The 20,414-nt window shown below is 35.4% G+C and overlaps 1 protein-coding gene across 1 annotated transcript; it reads left to right on the forward strand.

Annotated features, from left to right (window-relative positions):
- The first annotated feature begins 11,218 nt into the window (after window positions 1-11,218).
- Window positions 11,219-12,507, forward strand: LOC145591810 (protein FAR-RED IMPAIRED RESPONSE 1-like). Its single transcript, XM_081648305.1, has 2 exons — window positions 11,219-11,367; window positions 12,135-12,507. Exons 1-2 carry the CDS (start codon window positions 11,219-11,221, stop codon window positions 12,505-12,507), a joined length of 522 nt encoding a protein of 173 aa, XP_081504431.1.
- The last annotated feature ends 7,907 nt before the right edge of the window (window positions 12,508-20,414 follow it).

The raw sequence follows: 20,414 nt of genomic DNA on the forward strand, positions 1-20,414 counted from the left end.
AATGAAAACCAATGTAGTATCTACAAGTGTTTGGAGGACACAAACACTAAGGAAATTTGTTAAGTTGGTAACAAGTTGTCAACACTCTTTGAATGCTAGAGCAGAGGTTGAATGTTATTTCAATCTTTTAAAAGAAAAGATTGAGAGTGTTACTGGTACTATTGATTTTAATGAACCAGTTGAAGGTATTGAAATTGTTGATCATAAAGTTAAGAATCCTGAAAAATCAAGATCTATTGGAGAGAGGAATTATAGGCCTAAGAGTAATATGGAGAAGGCTTATAACAAAGCCAGGGGTCAGTGGATGAAGAAAAAGTCAGTATACACTCCTTATAAAAGATCTAAAGGTCAAGCAATAGTTCAGGTAATGATGAACATTTATGTTTTTGTTATTGATTATTTATGTTCAGGAATTGAACATTTTTGTTATGCCTTAGGAATTGGACGAGAATGGGTGTCCTATATCTTATGCTAATTCTTTGGCTGATCCTAATGAGTTAATTGTGATTGAATATCCAATTGGTCAGGTAAATATAAACTTATTTTCTTTTTTTTTTTATCTGTTTTTATCAAATTTTGTAGAATATAAAACATTTTTACTTTTAATTTTTTTACAAGGTTGGTAATAAAAAGACTGGCATTGTAGAAGATATCCCTTCAGATGATAGTGTTTCAAATGACTTTGAACAGGTATTATGTAAATGATTATGTATATAATTGTAGTTGTTCATTTTAGTATTTTAAGTTGGGATTATAATGTTTTTATAATTTTCATTGTATTATAGGAATATGGAGATAGCTCTATGCAATCAAATGTTGCTGTTGATCCAGACATATCTTCTATTGTGAAGGTAAAATATTAATCATCTACCTTTTAATTTTGTATAAGGTCATTATTTATTTTGAATTTGATCATTTATTATTTTAATTTTTATCATCAGGGTAAAACAGCTACAATTGCTCATGATGTTAATAATGTCCCAACAAGTTCTCAGTTGCCACCAAAGAAACCAAGAAATGTACAATTTTCCACAGCTCAAATCAATGCTCAAGCTCCTTCTAAAGTTTCTAGCATTGTTAAAAATCCTCCAAGAAAAGTTCAAGTTCGTTCTAGTATTCCGAAGAAAGTTCAAGATCCTTCTAATGTTCCAAGAAGTACTCAAGGAAATTCAAGGAATGTGCAAGATTGTCCTAGTTTGTCAAGGAATGTTCAAGTTTCTCCTACTGTTTCAAGGAATGTTCAAGGATCTCCTACTGTTTCAAGAAGTACTCAAGGTGGTTCTCCACAGATTTCAACCAAATATGATAGGTTATTAGCGTTTTTTGATACTAGTGTGGCTAAGAGATTGGCTACAAATGGTAAATAAGAGATCAGATCAATATGTAATTATGTTTTGCTGTTTAACTATCAACATTTTTAGTTGTTTCAACTTTATAGAGATTCAAGTGCTCTAAGTTTTTAATATTTAGATTCATTATGTAATTTGAACCTTTTTTTTCAAAACTATCCTTAAATGTTCTATAAATGTTTATTATCGCTTTTGGAAGTGATCATTTACTATTTTAAATAGTATGCACCATTATTTAATAGTAATAATTATATTAGATCATTTCAAACTGGCAATTATAATGTAACACTTTACTAGAACAACAACAAAAACAACAACATTAGTTAATATTAAAAAGATAATTAATTTTGTCTTTACTAGAACAACAACAAAAACTTATGTCCATACAAAAACTGAAAGCAAGTATGATCATATATGTGCCTATATATGAACACATTCTATTAAGTTTGTGCAAATCTTCTTGCTGCTCTTCTATTGTTCTGTGACTGCCTGTTTTGTTCATTCAGCATTAGTTGAGCAGTGTATTGTACTCTGAGCTTTCTGATTTGGTTCACCTGTTTCAGGAAAATAATTTATTATAAACATGAACATTAATTGTGATATAAATGATCATTATGTATTATAAAGTGATCATGAAGTATATTTTTTTGTTATGTTGAAATTTACTTACATTGTTTGCTTTTAGGTCACAAACCCATTCTTCATTTGGATCAGCAGTGAAAGTTTCCATATGTTTCATAATGTAAACTCCACAGTTGATGTATTCTTCGTTGCTCCTCCACTTCATTTTTTGCAAAACCACCTTATATTTCTCAATAGAATCTGCATCTTCATACCCCAACCCTTTCAAGTATTCTGCATATCCTTTTAACTGCAACAAATACAGAAAAAAAGGGTCATATTTATATTGATCATTTTAGTACTCAATATTGATCATTTTTTATAAACAAATTGATCATTTTTATATCTGTTAAACAATATACTTACCACCAATTGGGGTTGGTTTTCATATTTTGCTGCAACTGTTAGATGTTGTGGCAGTTTCCTGTTGTCAATTATATGCATTGTCTCATTTATATGATCAATGCATAGAAGATAGTAATGTCCATATATGGCCACTGGAAAAAAAATCTGTACATAGTACACAATATTATTATATATACACATTTTTGTAAATGAACATATTATAATTCCATATTGTTCATTAATACCTGTTGATATCCAACTGCGCTCTTGATTTTGTATAACCTTAATTCATTTGTTATTCTTTCTTTGAAGTATTCCAGCCTAAGCTCCATTGATGATTCTTCAGGACAGTACACACTGTGTTTGCATACATAATTTGCTGCAAGTGATGCACAGGATCATTTTAATATTCATAATGATCATCTAGTGTAATTGAATTGATCATTTGCATGAATTTGACATGGCCTCCTCTTGTAGAGCTTCCAACATCCTCCTCATTCTTTTCTTCCTCCTCTACTTTCTTCTTAGGCAAAGAAAGTTCAGTTTTCTTCTTCACAATCTTTTTTATTGGTTCCGTATCATACAGAACCATTCTTTTTTCTTCAGACTTTGGCTTTATCAATGTTTTCTTTCCCTGCACTACTTCCACCTCCTCACTTTCTTCATCCTCTTCTTTTTCAACATTAAAAGCCGGATCTTCACTGTCTGATCCACTATCACTTTCCTCATCTTCTTCATTTTCCTCATCTTCTTCACTTTCCTTCTCTGATTGTTCTTCAGTGACTTTTGTTCTCTTCAAAGGACCTTTAGCTGATGCAGCAGGCCTCTTCTGACCACCTACACATATGATCAATTATAATATGTAAAATGAACATATATATGACAGTTTAATTTGCTAGATTGTATTTGAACATTTAGTTTTATTAATAAGTACATTACCTTTTTGTTCATCTTTTTTCAGAATTTTCTTTTCTGCAGGAGCAGAACTTGTTGCAGGGCCTTCTTCTTGTTCTTCATCCTCTGATGGTTCATCATAAGGCACTTGATCTATGATTTTTCTTTTTTTTGCAGGGCCTTTGGCTGATGCAGCAGGTCTTTTTTGACCACCTAATTATTTGATCAATTACATTAAGTAAAATGAACATTTTCAAAGTGAAAGATTGTATTTGAACATTTAGTGTTTTAGAAATGTTCTTTTACCTTTTTGGCCTGCTTTCCCTTTTGAAGTAGGAGAACTTGCAGGTTTCTCAGCAGGTTTCTCTGCAGCTTTAACTGCAGCCCTTGTACGCCCTGCAGGTTTCTCAGCAGGTTTCTCTGCAACTGCAGTTGCAGCCCTTGGACGCCTAGGTTTTTTGGGTGGTGTTTCTGCTGGTAGGTTTCCAGCAATTGCTGCAGCAGCTGTTGCAATAGATGATATGCTAGGCAGCTTAACATCTGCAACTAAACATTGTTAAGTATATATTAATATAGTTGTAATATTATATTTAATATGATCATTGTTATATTAGGAATTGTACATTTATTTACCTTGTGATTTACTTCTTGTTCTTGTTGCTGGTGATTGTTCCTCTTCTTTTTGTTTTTGCTTTTCTTCCAATTCTTTTTTTTTCTGATTTTTCCTTGCAACCATTTTCCTTCTTGGTTGCTTTGAATTTTGTGAAGATTCTTCACTCTTTTGAGACAAAGTTGTCTCTTCAACAGGTTTTAAACCTCTCAATATTCTTGCCAACTCCTCATCCCTTTGCAATTCTTCTTGTCTTTCTCTTTCTAATTCTTTTTTTGTTTCATCCTCAATCACAATTTCTTCAGCACCTATACATTTTGATCATTTACAAATTAGTAAATGAACATTTACAATGTAAGTGTTATTGATAAAAGGAATTGAACATTTAATATAAGAAGTATGTACATTACCTAATTTGATTTTTTGAATTTCAGAAGGGGCCTTTTGTTGTGGAATGGCAGAACTTGTTGAATGGGATTTTTCTGCTTCAGCAGCAGTAGACTTTTCAATGTTTGTAGCTGGGGCCAATTCAGCAGCAGTGGCTTTTCCAGCAGCATCAACAGTTGTAGCAGGGGCCTTTTTAGGAAGGACCTTTTTAGCAGGAGGCTTTTTAGATGTGGTCTTGCCAACAGGAGCAGTTGTCCTGTTTTTCATCAGTTTTTTGAGTATTCCCTTGGTTGACACATTTGCTTTTCTCCTGGCAACATTTGTTTATAATTTATGATCAATAATATTGTAAAAGTGGAATAGAAACATTAAATAAGTTATATAAGTTCATACCTTTGCATTATATATGAATGTGTTTGTCCTTGAGGTTCATCCTCTCCTACAGGTTCATCCTCTCCTACAGGCTCATCCTCTCCTACAGGTTCATCCTGTCCTACAGGCTCATCATCTCCTAGAGGCTCATCCTCTCCTAGAGGCTCATCCTCTGTTGGAGGCTCATCCACTTCTGGTGCAGGCTCATCTTCTGGTGCAGGATTTTCATTTGATTCATTTCTGAAAATTAAAATTGAAAATGATTAAAAATGTTTATCAACTATTATGAAATTGAACATTAGTTGAATCAAATACCCTGTAGTTGATTCATCCTTTTCTGGTTGTAGTTGTTCAACCTCTCTTGCTTCTTCCTCAGGTGATTCATTTCTGAAAATTAATTAATTTCAAATGATTAAAAATGTTTATAAAGTAATATGAAAATGAACATTAAACACATTGAGGTAGAATATACCCTTGATTTGTTGATGCATCATCTATTTTTGAAGTTTCCTTCTTTTGTTCACTGAAAATTTTTTGGATGTCAATACATAAAAGTATGATTATGTAACAGTATAAAAGTAAATTATTGAATTTTATGAAGTATTTATACCTCATTGATTGATTCGTCTCTGGCCTTGATCTTGACAATACAAATTTCACTTTCAACTTTTTTGGTTCACTAAAATTTTACAATTTATTTCAACTATGAGATTAAGTATTGAATTTTACAAATGATTGTACATTAAATATTACATATATGAATATTTGCAAGTACATTAACTTACTTGGGATGTAGGTTGTCTTCTAATAAATGGGGTCCCACTTTTTTATAACTTCATTTCTATCCAATTTGTTGTCTATTTCAGAACATTCTTTTCTCTCATGAATTATAGGATAGGGATTGAACATTCCATTGTCAAATTGCATCAAGTGTATCACTTTAAATGGTACATCACTAATTTATATTGTAAATCATAAAAATTGACATGATGTTTCTATGTTAGACAAATGTACAGAATAGTTCACATAAATGATCAGTATAGTTGTACCAATGAACATATGTATACAAATATATGGATATATATAACATAATATGAATTTTGACCATATAGTGTTTTGTAAATGTTCATTACTACACATATGAACAAAGTATATGTTTTCCACTTGTACATAATGAAATTTAGAAATGAACAATTAATATGTCAGTAAATGTATATAAACAAACATAAATTGCATGCTATACACATACTATACATATTTGAACATATGTATACATATATATGCACAAATATATGCACACAAACCAATTTGAACATGTACTTTATTGTATTTGTTCATTATATTTCACAGTACTAGACATTATATTTTTCCCACATTTCGTTTTTTTGTATATTTTATATAGTTTTTGGTTGATCATTTAATCAAAATTATGCATACATTCAAATATAAACAGTAACTTGTTTAAATTTTAAGTATCGTTTCAGAAATAGAGTAAAATTATGTTTATATTCAAATTTGAACAATAACTTGTTTAAATATGAGCAAATTTCAATAAAATTATGCTTATAATTCGAAAAAAATCAGTAATACTTACTTTGATTGTTCTGGAACTCCAGAATCTTCAATTTTTTTCCTGAAACATCATCAAAAAAACAAAAAACCAAAAAATTAGGGTTTTTGTTGCGCAATTTTCAATTAATTTTACACTAAACTTGCAAAACATACTTACTCTTTAGATTTTTGTTTGTTCTTGGTGATTTTTGTTGCGATTGTGCAATTTCGTCTCTAATGTCGGACATTTTTAGACGATTTTACTTGCTATTTGCATGTACGAAAATGGAGTAGAGAGAGAAAATGGAGGTTGAGTGAGAAAATGGAGAAAGAAGATGAGAGAGAAAATGCAGAGTAAATGTGATCATTTGAATAATTTTTTTTTAATTATATATATATGGGTGGGGTAGTGGGAAGTTACTGGCGGTTTAAAGGGAAGTTACTGTGGGGTATGTTGGGATGTGTGGGGGTAGAGGGAAGTTACTGTGGGGTAGGTTGGAATGTGTGGGGTTAGTGGGAAGATACTGAGCGGCGTCGTTTTAGGGGGGGGGGGGTGTAGGTTTGGATGGCTAGACTAGAGTCTAGCCATAAATAATTACCAAAATAAAAGTGTTTAGGAAAAAGCCCACTTACTTTAAGTGTTTTTGGTGGGTTTTATATCAAGTTAATGAACAAATTAAAAGACCAATCTTAACCTTTTTGTTTTTTTCTTTGTTTTTGGTTTTGTTTGTAAAGGAAGTATGAAGGGGGGGGGGGGGGGGGCGGGGGTGGTGAGGTTGGCTGGGCAGCAGGTGGTGGTGACCTGCCGGCGAGGTGGAGGTGGTGCGGCTGGTGGCGCGCGGCCAGGGGGTGGTGGTGCGGTCGGTGGTGGCGCGGAGGAGAGAGAAAGGGGGAAAAAATGGGTTTTGGGGTATTTTAATTTGCTGAAATTTTGTGGGTATAATTTGCATATGAATTTGTAAGGAAATTGTTCAAAATCCTTGCTCTATTTACAGGGAAAATTAGGGATTAAAATAAGATTAAAGATTGAAACTTTAAATTGCAATTGATTGTTTTGGAGGTAAAACTTTGAATTGCAATTGGTTAGTTTGGGGGTGACTGTTGAGAGCAAGTTTGATAATGGTGATGGAGTAGATGAGTTACATGTGGAGGGTGAGGGTGAGGGTGAATGTAGTCAAAAATTATAGTTGGGAGAGGTGTTGGTTGGAAAAGCTAACTTAATGAAGCTTTCATGGAGGAATGGAGAAGATGAACGTAGTTTGTGGTGATTGGGGATAAAATTTTATTTTCTAGTTCCCTTTTTTTTGGCTAAAAGTATGAGTTGGGTTGTAAATATCAATTGGGCTTGTAAGTACTCATATGGGTTAGAATAAATGGCTTACTCACCTAAAACTATGTTCATGAAATAAAATAATAACTTTATAACTAGAGTTTAGGAAATTATGTACAATTTTCTTATTAAAAATTTACTTGAAAGTTGTAATATATTTATAGGAAAAATAATAATTTAAGAATCTGAATATCTTAAGAAAATATTTTATAAGCGTGTGGGAAAATTATTCGTCCATTTTTATAAACGGGATTATAAGATCCGAAATAAGACATACTTAAGCTTAATAATTATAATTAATAATAATTATATTGGTTTAAAAATTAGGGGTATTACATTGTAAGTGTAAAATTAAAATACTAGTGTTTAAATTGTAATTGCCCGAAATACCCCTTTATCGAATTATTTTTGACAAGCTAAGAAGCGCACGTAATGCGTGCACAAAGTTATAAAAATGTTTTAAATAGGATATTGTTTGATTGGAAAGTACATCTTTGAGAAACAAAGAAAAAAAAATTCAATGTAGTTTAGTAAACAATAGAGGTGGGATTAAACATGAATATCTTAGCAATTAGCACTGATATCGTGATGAAATTTTATTTGTTTAATTTCTTTATTTTGGTAACTGTCAATTTTATTGGTGCACTAAAGTTAACTACTTGTTCAACGTGGAGCAGTAGATATGATAGAACAATTTTTAAATTAAATTAAAATAAAATTTAATTTTTATTTTTTAATTGTGAATAGGAGAGGTAATTGTGAAAATTAAGAAGGGCAATTTTGGAATAATGAAATTTATCATCCAAAAGGATGTTTCTCTTTATACTTCGTATATTACTATACTCCCTCCATGTTTTTTTTAAGTGTTACACTTCCCATTTTTGACCGTGTTTTTTTAAAGTGTTACACTTTCTTTTTTGGTAAAAAGCTACATTAAAATATTATATCTCTCTCCTCTCATGGTCCCCATCTAAATCCACTACTACTTTTTTTATTATATCTTTCCTCTCACATTCATTACTTTTCAATAAACTATTAACCCTGTTATCTTTCTTTTACAATTTTTTAATACTCCAACTACCCCACTTACCTCTTATTTTATTTAAGTCAATTAAATTACCTAAAACTATGTGACGGTCAAACTATAACACTTAAAAAATAAAGAGGGAGTAGATAGCTTTTTGGGTAGTTGAGCAGGTGTGGGTTAGGACTCTAGTACTCTACTACTAGTCTACTGCGTATAGTGGGCTCTAAGGTTCAGTAAGAGCCCAAAGTACATAAAAGTGAGTAGAGTTAATGGATTCACACCAAAAAAACATGGAATTTGTAATATGATAATCAAGTGGCAAGAGTCATTTATTAGTCTTAGGGTCTGTTCTCATTGACTGAACTAAACTGAACTGAGCTGAACTGAACTGAACTGAATATTTTGTAAGAGAAAGAAATTAGGAGCTGAACTGAACTGAACTGAACTTATTAGAGCTGAAATGAACTGAACTGAAAATAAACGTATGAGAACAGACCCTTAGTTGAATGATAATCAAGTGGCTAATGATTTGGAGTTTCTAAAGTAACCTTTTTGATCGCATGTGAGGAGCAAAACCCAATACCATATTTGGATGTTTAAGGAGATGATTAGATGGAGAAGTCTTGTTTAATAATTAATTAATTATGGACTGTTCTATGTTCATTGTCTGCTGCCCTTGCATGAATATACTGTATTTTTATTTATTTTTTCATTTTTTTTTCTTGTTTTCGTTTTTAAATTTTTTTTTGGGAAACAAAACATTATAAAATTTAAGAGTTTTGACACACTCAAATGGGGAGGAGGCCCAGGTTACTCATCATGAGTAACTTCAGATGCAACTCAAATGGCATTAAGCGTAAATAATTGCATTGGTTTGCAATTAAATATATTTTTAAAATAAGCCCTGGTGAGTTGGCAAGTGGGAGTGTATAGTAGGTTGTTTAACGGCGTTACTTTGTTATTTTGAAGAGTGAGAAACAAAGTAGATCCTGAACTGATGAAGAGAGAGAAAACAAAGAGAGGGATAACACAGTAGATCGACGATGGCGGTAGGTTGATCTTTATCGGCGAATGTTCTCTGGTCGTCGGCTTGGTCACGATAAACGACATAATTTAAGGTGCGTAATTGGTTTTAAATCGAATGAAGTGATTGGCGAATGTTCTCTGGTGTTGGTGTTGTAGGTGCAATATCTTATAATCGTAATTGACTTTTTCGGACATATTTGCTTGTAATTGTTCGATTGAAGTTTGAAATTGCTGAATTTGGGGTGAATTGATGGTGATTTTGGTTGGAGTTTGCTTTGGTTTGCTTTGAATTTTGCTTTGAATTGGTTTCGTTTTGATTTGGTGTTTCAATTCGCTTAGTTTGCATTGTATTTTTGTTTATTTTTGTACTCCATTTAATTTTGCTTTAATTGGACTGTAATTTGTTTGGAAGCAATTGCTGAATGTTTAGGTGTTTTATTTTGCCTGGACGTTGGTTTGGTCTGCAATTGCTGTATTGTCGATTTGTTTGTGGATTAGTTATGGTTTTCAATTTGGTAATGACTGTAGTTTGTGAATGTAGGGCAAAATGGATGGAATTGATGCTGAATTGAGTGATTCTATGGCCTTTATCGAACATGAATTTTGTAGCAGTCCTAGTGCATCCCCATTGGTTCCCATTCCCGAAAATAAATTCATCACTCCCCAGAGTGGAACTTCATTGATTCCTGATTCTGAAGAAACTTGCACTGTTGTCATGTCACCACCCATTGGTACTGTTCAAAAAGATGAGACCATACATTCTAGTAATAGGGGTGTCCTTGTATTAGAGCCTCCGAAAGTTGGTATGATTTTCAAAAACTGGGAAGATGTGGAAAGGTATTATAAAGATTATGCTGAACAAGTAGGTTTTGGGGTGACTAGGTGTCAGTGGTCTTCGTCTAAGAAAGACAAGAATGTAAAGCTTTGTTGTACTTGGAGGTGTGAGTGTTGGGGTCCACCTAACCTCAAAGCCAGAAGGGAAGCAAACAAACGGGCGAAGGCCATGGGTGAGGCTGGTACTGGAGGTGTTGTGAATGGTGTAATTGGTGAGGATGAGCTTGCACGTGGGAAAAGGAAGTCCAAGAAATGCTTTTGCCTTGCAATGTTATATGCTGGTGTTACTGCAGAAGGTTCTTGGGAGGTCAGAAAGGTTGAGTTGAATCATTTGCATGAGGTGACCCCCGATTTGGCTAAATTAGTCAAAGAATACCGTATGAAGAAATACACCTCTACGGTGAAGAGGAGGTTAGTCAATTATTATGAACAAGGGGTTCCTGTAAAAAAAATCCATGGTTGCTTAGCTGTGGATAAAGGTGGTGTTGAAAACATGCCAAATGTTAAGGACCTCCAACATGAGGTGTATAAGGAGAGGAGACTTAAAATGGAAGGTGGAGATGCTGCCGCCATGATGAGGTATTTTGAATACATGCAATGGGACAACCAAAATTTTTATCATACTATTCGGTTAGATGAAGAGGCTCGATTGAAAGACATTATGTGGGTTGATGCTCGTAGCCGTGTTGCTTATGAGGAATTTGGTGATGCTGTGTGCTTTGATGCAACGTATTTGACGAACGAGTACGAGTTGCCATTTGCTAATTTTGTGGGGGTTAACCATCATGGCCAATCCATCCTGCTTGGATGTGCTCGTCTCTCATGAAACCACAGAGACTTACATATGGGTGTTTGAGCAGTGGTTGTTGGCAATGAACAACAAACCTCCCCGAGCAATACTCACTGATCAAGCACCTGCAATGTGTAGAGCATTGTCTGAAGTGATGCCTGGTTCTAGGCACAGATGGTGCATTTGGCATATTTTGAAGAAACTGCCAGAGAAACTTGGGAAGCTTGAGTTGTAAGTTGTTCACTTATCCTTGTTTGTTTATTTTTTAATTGCTGGAAATGTTAATTATTTTTTGGTCCATCTTTATTGTTTGCAATGTCTTGTGAGAGACCTGTTAGAGAGCTCTTAGAGAGCTTTGCTATTTGGCTTAGAATTTGACTTAGAATGAAATTCTGATCTATTTGGTTTAATAGTTTTATGATCTTTGTATGAACCTTAACATGGTGAGTAATGACTTACTTAGAGCTGTCACATGCAAAGAAATACACATAGAGCTGTCACATGCTAAGAACTACACATAGCCAGGAAAACAACATTATGCCTTTGTCTGAAAAGCATTAGAGCTGTCATATGGGAATAACAGGAAAAGGGCCAAAATAGGAGTATAAGTAGGTACCATTGACTTTGTCTCAACAGCATTGGAGCGAACAGACAGAGAAAACAGGAAAACTAGGAGTATAACTAGGTAGCTTTTGTTTTAAACTATTAAAATTCTAAGCAGTGACCATTTAATATTAAACTTCAAAGAATTTAACTTTATTAAGACATAAATAAGAAGATGCATTTAACAGTTGACTTTTTTTTAGTAAACATATATCAACTAGATAAAACATGTATCAAATATCAAATAGGAAATAGATAAAATGTTGAGGCTAATCTAGAAATCTAAAAATCTAAAAGGGATAAACATAGAGCATAGATATAGATCTATGCCAATGATGTCATGGTTTTACATAAATTGGTCAAATATCATTCATAAATTTTTAATGTTTGAGCAGATACAATGACTTCAAAAATCCCTTGAAGGCCGTCATATACGAGAGCTTTACGGCGGAAGAGTTTGAAAGTCGTTGGTGTTCATCAATGAAAGAGTATGACCTAGAGGGAAATGATTGGTTGGAGGGGTTGTACGATGAGAGACACATGTGGGTGCCAGCCTTCATAAAAGAGCATTTTTGGGCAGGTATGAAGACTACTCAAAGGGTGGAAAGCATTAACAGTTTTTTTGATGGATTTGTTACAAGGAAAACCAAATTATTTGAATTTCCACAACAGTATTGCAAAGCTTTGGAGAAGCGTGTTGCAGATAAAACAACTGTAGACGACAAGGGGATGATATGTGAGGAGGCTAGTAAGTGGTTTCAGGGTTGAAAAGTTATTTCAGAAACTTTATACCGATGCAAAATTTCAAGAAGTCCAACAGGAGTGCGGACGAATGTTGTACGTTGTTCATCACTTTCATCGACAAGTAGATGAAACTAATTGGGAGTATGCCATGGAGGATAGGGTGTGGATTGTTCTCGAAGGTTCTAGCGAGGAAAAACTGACGGAGATGAGAAGGATGTACTCTGTCACATATAATTCTGTCACAAAAGAAGTAAAATGTGACTGTTGCAAGTTTGAAACATTTGGCATCCTTTGCAAACACTGCATTCGTGTACTTGATCAGAATTACGTCTACGATTTGCCTAAGAAATACATCCTTGATCTGTGGAGGAAAGACTTGCCAAGGAAGCATGTCCGGGTAGTAGTGCCATATCATGACCCTACCAAAACTATTGAAGTGAAGAGGTTCAACTTGATGTTGTCTGAGTATGAGGCTGTCTTTGACGACACAGAAACGGCCGATGATGCAACAGTTGACATTGTGATGAAGAATTTAGCTCAGTTAAAAATTGATGTCAAGGAAAGCAGGGAGAAGTTTAGGAACAGACAATTAATTGACTGTTCGGAATTACCTCCACCTTCTGAAATTGGATCTAATAGTCAACAGAAACAACATCGTAGTGCTCATACATCAGCTTTCGCGTTAGGGCATGAGGCTGCAGGAGCAAATTTTCCTTCGGCGATGGAGGTAGGTTTCCAGTCCAACACCACCATTGTTAAGGATCCAAAGTCTTTGAAGAGGCCACGGGGTCGGCCTAAGGGAAGTAGGAACAAGTCGTGGCCAGAGACAGGTTTCAAGTTGCCTAAATGTAAACAGGTTGCTCCCAACAAAAATGTGTCACGTGGACATGAAGTTCCAAATGTGCTTCCCAAGAATCAAGTCAGTTGCTTCGTTGATTTGTTGTTTATAATGTTTATGTTTATGTGTGGTTATGATTTTGTTGTCTTATTTTTTGGGGTTCTATTCAGGGCAAAAAGAATTGCGGGAAGAGGTGTAACGGAGGCAAGGCTGCAACAGCCAGTAATGGAAACCAGAAGCGCGCAACAACGGCGGGAGATACTGTCGTGAAAAGGAAACGATATAAACGTGTGGTTAATGTGTCATCTCCAACCCATTCATTTGAGTTCTGAATTCTGATGTGGTGGTCATATGGGGTGTTTAATTGTAATGGGCTAATGTACCCATTGTAATGGGCAAAATGATTTCCCAACATTTTGGATTTGGACTGTAACAAACTATGGACTGTTCATCATTTTGGACTGTAACTAAATATGGACTGTACATCATTTTGGACTACAACTATTTATGAACTGTAAGCTAATAATTATGGACTGTTAGACCTAATATGGACTGTAAAAGCTTTTATGGACTGTAAGCTACTTATGCACTATAATGGGCCATTTTCAAAATACCTAAAGTACATGGCCCATTTCCAATTACTTTAATTTTTAAATACTAGATTAGCCAAATGCCTAAATCCTTAAGGCCCAAATGCTCAAATGCCTAATCTGTACCAAAATGGCCAAATGCCCCCTGTACCAAAATGGCCAAAATGCCTAATCTCTACTAAAAATGGCCAATCTCTACTAAAAGTCTAATTAAAGACATCTAGTCGAATTTTAAATACCGAATATGCTCCAAAAATTATGAATTAGATAATTCGAGTACACATTTAATTTGTTGTGTGCTCAAACTAACCATATTAACCGGAACTCAACTTTTATCACAAAGTAGTGTAAATGATTATTTCAAATTCCAATGAGATCAAATGTTTTACTTGACAATTGAGTGGTAACAACTCAATTGTTTATTTGTTAGTAAATAAGTTGACAATTTAGTATTAAAATTTTAATTGACATTTCCGGGATAGAAAGTAACATTCAACAATTTTTAAATCTAAATGAAAATATTAACACTAAGATTCAATATTTTTAAAACAAAAGTAAAATAATAACAATCACCAAAGGCAAACTTATCAAAATACATATTAACATCCCATGTACTTCATAATATATTACAAAAGTTAAGACACATATTCAAATTTACCAAAAGTTGACTACTAACACATATGGGTTTACTAACATCAGACTACAAATCATCTAATCATCTTCACACCTACAAGGATACTACCCACCATTTAATACAACAAAAGAAGGTGGATGCCAATGGAGTCCATAATACTCGAGGTACATATGCCTTAACGCTTCCAAAAGGGTGGACCTAGTCCCCATCCAACTTAGTAAGCATTGTTGAAAGCCACCACCTTATCATTGTTACGAATCCCGGCAACGCTCAAGGTCTGGCTTGGATTTAAGTGCTTCCTCTCATGCATAAGTGTGATGTTTGACGGGACAGCTCCAATCCTATTTGCCCACACGAAGAACACCCTATTCATGGAAGTGTGGATACGACCTTTCACCCTTTGTTCAATAGGATCCCGGGAGACATCAACAATCCAAAACTTTTTTACTCTTGTATCAAGGTTGACTACGCCCACCTGGTCATACAAAATATGTGTAGCATAGTGCAATTTTGACTTAATTGATTAAAACAAAATATAATAAAAATAAAATTAAAACAAAATATAATAAAAATAAAATTAAAACAAAACAAATAGAAATACCAGCCCATGGACTAACAACACATCCCCGGTTTGAACACCCACAGTTGCTGGTGTAGCATTGCGCGCAATACGGTTACCTAGCTTGAACAAGTTAATTTGATGACTGATAAGTGTTTTATTTGTCCACTTATCATGGTATTTTTAGCACAATTTTGTTGTCATTTTCCCCTCTTTACCCCCCCTTTCCGACTCCTTTTTGTGTATGATTACAACTTTTGGCTTCCCCATTCCTTTTTATGTGTGTGTTCGTGTTTGTAGATGCAAGGAGAAATTGGTCATATAGCATGAACATGAAGAACTATATTGGAAGCAAAGCACAAGAGGAGAGGGCGTGCAACCCCTTAGGAGAGGGCGCTCCTACCCCAAGCGCCACAATCTGCCTCTCTTTATTCCCAGCTAGGAGAGGGCGTGCACCATAGTAGGAGCGGGCGCTCCTCCCTGATCTTCCACAAACTGCCTCAAATCGCTGCAGGAGGAGAGCGCGCGCAAGAGACAGGAGAGGGCGCTCCAGCCTGAGGAGCGGGCGCTCCTCTATGTAGGAGCAGGCGCTCCTACATGCAGACCCGACTTTTTGGGCGGATTTTACAATGTTATTTCGGGGTGTATAAATACGACCCTTGGCTTCAGTTTTCTGCATCTTCTTCCTTGGAGAAGATCACCTTCTTCCCTTTAGTCTTCTTAGGCCCTTAACTCTCTAAACTCTTATTAATTAGCTTAGTTTCTCTCAAACTCTATCATTGAAGTAGATTAATTGAAGTTTGTATTCTTCCTTTCAACATTTTCTCAACCTTGAAGCTTCATTAGTAATCTCTTTCCTCTATCCCTTACTCTTTATTTTCTGTTTTTAATTCCTTGAATTGTAGATTTCTCTCTTAATCTTGGTTAATTGTTGTTGCATGTTCAATCTACTTTGTTCTTACTACTCTCTTCAATTTGTTAGATTAATTTTGAATTTAGATATTGTTGTTAGAATGTTCTTCACCATGTTTAGTGAGTAGTTTCTTAACTAGGGGTTGGGTGGAGACCCAACCAAGCCATGGGTTAATTGATGTTTGTGTTTGCATGTTCATTTTGGGTTGATGATTGATTGTTAAAGAATTGGTTAATTGCATGTGTAATTGGATGGCCACTTATTGCTCATGTATTCACTTCTATGCTTGCATTGAAAGATGAGGTCTAGATGTGAGCCATTTCTTGTATGATTATGCTAAATTCCTCTTGATTACGGTACCTTGTTTGGATGATGTAGTAGTCTTAGTTGCGGTAATTAGGTGAGAAATCCCAATTATTTGTGCCTTAGTACTATCTCGAATCGATCGAAAGACGAACCCGAGTTAGTAGTCTACTTCCTATTGTTAAGACTTGGTTGGCCTATCTTGCTAGTTGAGTTTGGTTTAAGAATGCTTAGTGTGGTGGCTTCGAAAGAAGACAATGTTGAGTGCCCTTTCTATCACCCAATTTGTGTACATGCTTGCCTATTGTTTTGATTCATTGGTTTGGTTGGTGTCGATTCCCATTTCCCCCTAGTGTTTGTCTCCATATAGTAGTTATTTAATCAAACCTCCCATTTGTGACCGAACTAGATTACAACCGTTTCATATTCTCGGTGTACTCATACCCATTCCCTGTGGATACGATCCTTTACTTGCCCTAGACTTGTCTTAGGTTAGTTTAGGTAGAAATAGTGTTTGGCTTGAGGGTGATTGTCCAACGACCGATTATATTTCCCTCTGCCAAAATGGCGCCGTTGCCGGGGAATGGCATTGAGCATTGAGTTACTTGTGAAACATGTGAGACTAGTTCATTTGTATAGATTTGTTTTTCTTTGATTTCTTTGACTAACTTTTTGTTGTAGGTGTTAGTGAAGAAACCAATCTTCGAATTTTCGTCAAGCTAGTGACGTTAAAGAAGCGCTCCCGGGAGGCAACCCGAGTATTTTTGCTTTTCCTCTAAAAAATAAAAAATTGCTTTTAGAATAGTCCTCAATGAGGATATTGGATTGCATGTGATGGATATTTGCTTTCTTTTGGTAATAAAATTTCGAGCATGGTTTAGATGCCCTTGGTTGAACATAGAATTGGCTAGTTTAGGCTAGTGTGACAATAACCTTACCGAATGTACGAGACCTAAAGTCTAGGATTGTGGTAAGAAGGTTGTCGCCCATATCAAAGGAATTTGAACCCCAAAAGGTAGTAATTGATCCCATATTGTTCCCAAAAGTGAGGTTGTAATATTTTCAAGCCTACTACATTTTGAATGAGTGGCAAGGATCCTCTTTGATTTAGTACCTAGATCGACAACTTGAGTCCCAACTCCCAAGATCGCGGCCTAAACTACTCTTAGTGATTGATGAAGGTTGTTATGTATTGTTTATTCACAAAAAATTAAGGCATATCATTCTTGTTTTCTTAGTTCAATTTTTAATTTATTGTAATTAGTAGTTAGTGATGTAAATGTTCAAGTTTGGAAAAAAAAAAAAAAAAAAGAAAGAAAGAAAGAAAGAAAGAAAAAAAAAGAAAAAAAGAAGGGAAAGAAAAGAAGTGATGAATAGCCATCACCCTAGCAATTAAACAAGCTTGGGGGTGTGTTTTTATTTCAAGTTTATTCATATTTTGTAATTTGGGTCAAAGTTAGAAACCTCTTTAGGTTTGCTCTTAGTGCTATATACCTTAGCTTGACTTTAATTGCAAAGCACTTCTAGTTTTCTCTATGCCTTAACTTGTGTCGTAATCCTTGAGTTTTGTAATGTTAGTAGAGTAGTTGAATCCATTGTCGGTGGAGGGAGTTGGTTCACAAGCATATGGAGAGGGTACTTATCATTGAGATGTCGAGTGTTCTAAACTTTCTTTTGTCTATTTTTCTTCCGGCTCCTTCGAGGAGTCATGAGACACTACCATTAGGGAGAATTTCAACTTTATGTGGGGACGCGGTAAGATTGGTTGAATGGACCAAAGTTGAGTACATTCGGGAAGGTTAGCTAGGCCTTGGTTAGTCATGACCGTGGTTGATCTTAGGCATATACCTCATGCTCGAGTTTTATTGCTTAAGGATTCTTTTATCTTTACATGTGCTTTTCTTTGGACTAATCTATTAGTTTCTTTAGCGCCAAGTGAATTGCTTAGGGACAAGCAATTGGCTAGCTTGGGGGAATTTGATAAGTGTTTTATTTGTCCACTTATCATGGTATTTTTAGCACAATTTTGTTGTCATTTTCCCCTCTTTACCCCCCCTTTCCGACTCCTTTTTGTGTATGATTACAACTTTTGGCTTCCCCATTCCTTTTTATGTGTGTGTTCGTGTTTGTAGATGCAAGGAGAAATTGGTCATATAGCATGAACATGAAGAACTATATTGGAAGCAAAGCACAAGAGGAGAGGGCGTGCAACCCCTTAGGAGAGGGCGCTCCTACCCCAAGCGCCACAATCTGCCTCTCTTTATTCCCAGCTAGGAGAGGGCGTGCACCATAGTAGGAGCGGGCGCTCCTCCCTGATCTTCCACAAACTGCCTCAAATCGCTGCAGGAGGAGAGCGCGCGCAAGAGACAGGAGAGGGCGCTCCAGCCTGAGGAGCGGGCGCTCCTCTATGTAGGAGCAGGCGCTCCTACATGCAGACCCGACTTTTTGGGCGGATTTTACAATGTTATTTCGGGGTGTATAAATACGACCCTTGGCTTCAGTTTTCTGCATCTTCTTCCTTGGAGAAGATCACCTTCTTCCCTTTAGTCTTCTTAGGCCCTTAACTCTCTAAACTCTTATTAATTAGCTTAGTTTCTCTCAAACTCTATCATTGAAGTAGATTAATTGAAGTTTGTATTCTTCCTTTCAACATTTTCTCAACCTTGAAGCTTCATTAGTAATCTCTTTCCTCTATCCCTTACTCTTTATTTTCTGTTTTTAATTTCTTGAATTGTAGATTTCTCTCTTAATCTTGGTTAATTGTTGTTGCATGTTCAATCTACTTTGTTCTTACTACTCTCTTCAATTTGTTAGATTAATTTTGAATTTAGATATTGTTGTTAGAATGTTCTTCACCATGTTTAGTGAGTAGTTTCTTAACTAGGGGTTGGGTGGAGACCCAACCAAGCCATGGGTTAATTGATGTTTGTGTTTGCATGTTCATTTTGGGTTGATGATTGATTGTTAAAGAATTGGTTAATTGCATGTGTAATTGGATGGCCACTTATTGCTCATGTATTCACTTCTATGCTTGCATTGAAAGATGAGGTCTAGATGTGAGCCATTTCTTGTATGATTATGCTAAATTCCTCTTGATTATGGTACCTCGTTTGGATGATGTAGTAGTCTTAGTTGCGGTAATTAGGAGAGAAATCCCAATTATTTGTGCCTTAGTACTATCTCGAACCGATCGAAAGACAAACCCGAGTTAGTAGTCTACTTCCCATCGTTAAAACTTGGTTGGCCTATCTTGTTAGTCGAGTTTAGTTTAGGAATGCTTAGTGTTGTAGTTTCGAGAGAAGTGAACCTTTTCTTGTATGATTAAACCGAATTTCTATCTTGATTACGGTTCCTTGTTTGGATGATGTAGTAGTCTTAGTTGCGATAATTAGGTGAGAAATCCCAATTATTTGTGCCTTAGTACTATCTCGAATCGATCGAAAGACGAACCCGAGTTAGTAGTCTACTTCCTATTGTTAAGACTTGGTTGGCCTATCTTGCTAGTTGAGTTTGGTTTAAGAATGCTTAGTGTGGTGGCTTCGAAAGAAGACAATGTTGAGTGCCCTTTCTATCACCCAATTTGTGTACATGCTTGCCTATTGTTTTGATTCATTGGTTTGGTTGGTGTCGATTCCCATTTCCCCCTAGTGTTTGTCTCCATATAGTAGTTATTTAATCAAACCTCCCATTTGTGACCGAACTAGATTACAACCGTTTCATATTCTCGGTGTACTCATACCCATTCCCTGTGGATACGATCCTTTACTTGCCCTAGACTTGTCTTAGGTTAGTTTAGGTAGAAATAGTGTTTGGCTTGAGGGTGATTGTCCAACGACCGATTATCCCTCTACCAAAATGGCGCCGTTGAACGTCTATCTTTGAGGAGTAGTCGATGTAGATTCCCATGAAGGTTTCATTATCAGCAATATCATACATAACTCCAACATCACCTGGTTCTTCGCTCTTCACCAATATTGAATATCGTGGAACTTCCCCTTCATTATGTGGATGCTCAAGAAGGTCCATATCAATATCAGGCGTGGGTTCCCTAATATTAGGTTCATAATCAGAGTCAGTAGTATCCACATCTCCAT

Source organism: Chenopodium album, chromosome 18 (assembly GCF_948465745.1).
Source record: "Chenopodium album chromosome 18, dcCheAlbu1.1, whole genome shotgun sequence".
NCBI classification, from domain to species: Eukaryota; Viridiplantae; Streptophyta; class Magnoliopsida; order Caryophyllales; family Amaranthaceae; genus Chenopodium; species Chenopodium album.

What these genes read in the sequence shown, in the direction of transcription:
- LOC145591810 (XM_081648305.1), top strand. Translation starts at nt 11,219, where the DNA reads ATGAACAACAAACCTCCCCGAGCAATACTCACTGATCAAGCACCTGCA. An exon ending in AAACTTGGGAAGCTTGAGTT is followed by an intron (nt 11,368 to 12,134) that starts GTAAGTTGTTCA and finishes ATGTTTGAGCAG; the next exon opens with ATACAATGACTTCAAAAATC.